The sequence below is a fragment of the Labrus mixtus genome, chromosome 12 (assembly GCF_963584025.1).
Source record: "Labrus mixtus chromosome 12, fLabMix1.1, whole genome shotgun sequence".
Classification (NCBI taxonomy): domain Eukaryota; kingdom Metazoa; phylum Chordata; class Actinopteri; order Labriformes; family Labridae; genus Labrus; species Labrus mixtus.
The window spans coordinates 14,429,908-14,433,935 of NC_083623.1; the positions used below are offsets into that span (position 1 = coordinate 14,429,908).

The 4,028-nt window shown below is 36.9% G+C and overlaps 1 protein-coding gene across 1 annotated transcript; it reads right to left on the minus strand.

Moving 5' to 3' along the window:
* Positions 1-326: 326 nt before the first annotated feature.
* Positions 327-3,392, minus strand: atraid (all-trans retinoic acid-induced differentiation factor). Its single transcript, XM_061052161.1, has 7 exons — positions 3,255-3,392; positions 2,958-3,091; positions 2,561-2,629; positions 2,061-2,132; positions 1,825-1,946; positions 1,613-1,713; positions 327-1,498 (listed from the first exon to the last, which is right to left on the minus strand). Exons 1-7 carry the CDS (start codon positions 3,351-3,353, stop codon positions 1,394-1,396), a joined length of 702 nt encoding a protein of 233 aa, XP_060908144.1. The 5' UTR covers positions 3,354-3,392; the 3' UTR covers positions 327-1,393.
* Positions 3,393-4,028: the final 636 nt, after the last annotated feature.

Below are 4,028 nucleotides of genomic sequence, written 5' to 3' on the forward strand. Positions count from 1 at the left end.
TTTATATATTTACTAGATGGCAAGATGCCTCAATAGATCCTTGTCGTGAACTATCCTTGTTACAGACTATTTAATTGCCATTATTTAAAGGATAAAATGTAATTGCAGCTAACAACACTCTCCTTGCATCAACCACAACATGCAATTTCAAATGAGCCAGAAATAGTTACGTAATAACTGTGACCTCCACTTAAATTCCTCCAGTGAATGACCTGATCCATTGAATGGAATAAAGAAAGTGTGACACAGATTGTAAAACTTTTTTTTTTTTTTTTTGCAAAAGAGCTCAGCTCATTTAATGTTTTGATCAAAAAGTCCACACATGATGATACTTCCATGCTTTGAATTTCATTTTGGCACAAATGACAACAGAAGAGGGGAAACTAAACTTGGAGAGGGCCGGGTTTTATCCACAGCTACACACCGAGTGTTTTCTTTAACAGTAGTCAGCCAGCAGTCGATGCATTAGTTCATATTGATTCAGTTTTCAGGTCCATAAAAGCGGTCAAATGAAGGTCAAGCAAAACAGGAATGTGTTTTGTGTTTCCCATTTCACATCACCTCTCTCAATGTCATTGGGAGGAAGTAAATGAACTGCAAACGTGTCAACATCAAAACGTTTGCCAAGTTACCAAGGGTAAAAGATAAATTAAGAATAAAATGACATGGACATCACAGCAGATTGTGGAGTGTAACAACAATTTAAGTGAAACCAGGCTAGAAACAGTCGGTGACAACGACATGATTTACTCGTGTAGTTCAACTCAGTTTTTCCCTTTTCGTCAAACTTATTTGAATGTAACTTAATCATGTAAAAGATTGAAAACATAGATCCAAGTTGAACATCAGTTTTCAGTGATTTACACGTAGAGAACCTGACTTGATTTTTCCTTTGTACATGTTAAACATGCAATACACAACTCGCCAAATTGTACCAAGTTTCCTTAAATGTGACAAAGTACATTCAAGTTCCATTGTGTGAATTCGGACATATTCAGTGCATATTTGGCACAGTAAACGTTAAGAAAATCTTCAGAATGATCTGAAACAAAACTTCATTCACATCTTGCCTCAGTTCACTGCGTTTAAAGTACTATTTTAATCAACAGTAGTAATATCAATAAATAGAAACAATTCAAAACTTGGGGTAACATGTTAATAATCATTTCTTTTCTAAAATGCCCTGAAAACGCAGTCATTAGTTTTTTTTTTTTAAATGTCCAAAATAAAATGGATAGCTACCCCACCAGAAGGTGTTCAAGTAAACTAAAAGTACAATAATGAATAGAAACCTGGGGGTCTACCACACTTGGTGTCAGTTTTCCCTTTCAGAACAGTCAGTTTCAGCTAGGTCGATCATTGCACATGAACATGTTGACCGCAGTTCAACCTTTTAGAGTGGCTTGACTTTCCGCCTCTGGGTGACCCACAGCAGGAGAGAGACCACAACTGTCGATGCTCCAAGAGGCCCAAACACCAGCAGAGCTGGGAACGTCCCCTAAATCATGAGAAAAATAAAAATATGACTTTAAATTATTAAAAGATCCAAGTGCACCAATATATTTAACTTAGCAATGTACAGAATAAAGTGAATGATTAGAACAGAGCCGACCTCTCTGAGACACTTGTACCCATGATAGTTGTCAGCACAGCTGCACTGGAAGAAGCCAGGGCCGTAGGGGGCGCACAGGGAGTTCTCCGGGCATTCACTGGCTGTGGGTCGTCAACAATCGTGAGATAAACAGATGTCACATATCACCAGAAGGCCACTGTAGTAAATTGAGATTTATGTCCCAGTGGAAGAATGACGAGATGGAAACTTACACAGCTGTCCAGTCTGATTGCACATATCTTTCTGCCCTTCACAAAGACGATTTCCCTCTTTAACCTCGACCTTTTCCCAGGAGGAGTTGCCTCCAGGACAATCTATTTTTTGTGGCAAAATCCTATAATGACCCAAAAAAATGTAATTTAATTGAAATGAAAGAGTTAAAATGACTTTAAAAATACCGGAGCATCTTACTTTATTTTTTAAAAATGTTATTACACATAATACTTACACATAATTTAACTCGCTAAATCCTTGAAAGACTGTGTCACTGATGTTGACTATGGGATTCAGTGAGAGGTCTCTGCAAAGGAAAAATGTATAAATAAACAAACTGGGAGAAATGGTTATTGAAACTAAAAAAGACATTCACTGCATATTAGTAGTGCTCTTATGATGTACTTAATATTTAGTACTTTATATTACTTTATATTATTATATATTTAGTTCTATTTATTTAGATCTTTTTAGGTTAAGTTGGAGGATTTTAGTCCTTGCCAGAGGGGTTGGGTCTACCAAATTGTAATTCAAAGTTGTCAAAGTAAGACTACACGTGTCAGCCCCGCATCTTTTCTGTTTGTTTGTGAAGCAAATAAACACGCCATAATCAACACTGTCAGCATTATTTTCACGCTGTACAAATACCTATTATCCTTAAAATATCAGTAACACTCCATCACATCAGTTTCTACACAGTTTCACCAAATCTACAATGGATTTGACTGTACATACATCATTAATGCCTCTGTCGCCCCCTGCAGATCCTCCACCCGAGCAAGTGAACAATTGGACAGATCCAATCTGCACAAAAAGAAAAGTCACATTATTTACAAAACTAGGCCTGGCCTACGTGTCTATTTTAAATCTTTTTCAACTCCAATTAAATGGACCAGAGGTTTTTGTCATTAAACAAAATTACATATACAGGGAAAAAAAAGCACATTTTTGTTGATGTTCTTAAATAATGGATTTATTTCTTTATCCAGTTATTCATAGGTAGCCTATGTTTAAGTTTTGGATAGCTCTTACTTTTACACATGTTTCTGTTCCCAGGCTGTATTTTACCCGGCATAATAAAATATAAACTCTACATTTCTGATAAACCATGAAGGCATCATCAAAATCCTACCCAATGATGTGTTCATGGCCACTTGTGTTGTCATTTCTGAAGCAGCAGCGCCCGTGTACCCGACCGGCTGATGAGGCGCAAAACTGACCCACTACGGAGCCATTAAGCACGGTGCCGCCGCAGAGCTCACATACCTGGATCACGAACCATAACAAAGAGGTAAAAGTGCATTTGTAAACAACAGTCCCAGCAATGGCTGTACAAACATCAAAACAAGACATTTTACACCGTGTTTAATTCACTCATCGATGTAAAGACTACAGTTGTTATGTTGGCAAACGAAAGGCGTAGGCCTACCTGCGGCTCGGTCAGCTGAAAACTTGCGTAAAAACAGAGATTAAAGATCAAAATAAGCAACACAGGTTTCAGCTGGCTGCACCAAGCTTTCATTTTCATAGCCTGAAGTCATATGATCTGGATTTTACTGTAGCGGACATGTGACAGGAAGTTGCTCTAGTCTTTCTACATACTGCGCTACAATTACGCATACATTACATTTTAAATATTAAATGTCTCCATCTACGATTGTTTTGAATAAAATAAAAAAAACACTTATATTTAACGACTGATTGGTTTATAAGCGTATGAAATGTCGTTTTATATACCAATCATTTTGCAGGTAATCTAAGACATGTTTTAATCATAGACTGTAGTTTTTAATGTAAGGAATACATTCTGTATGAAAACCCTTCAAGCAGTCGAGCACTTCTTTCTTGTTTTTTGAAATCTAATTTTCATCAACATAAACCGTGATATTTTAGATTTTTTTCCTACAAATGTTTACGATATGTAGGCTGTACGCATTTCTGTGATTGTAATGAATGTTGACTACGCTTTCACTGTAACATTGGTCTTCACCAAATAAAGTGGACACTTCAGGTTTTAACGATTTTAAGAGATTCAAAAAATAGATCTAAGCATTTTTGTGGCTCATGGAATACATTTAATGAACATATTTTGTCATCGAGTGCGAAAAATAAATAGGACTCGTGCTAATGTAGTCTTATTTTTTAACAGGACTAACTGCATCACCCCCCCCCCCCCCTGGCTGAAAGCTAGATGGTTTCGCCC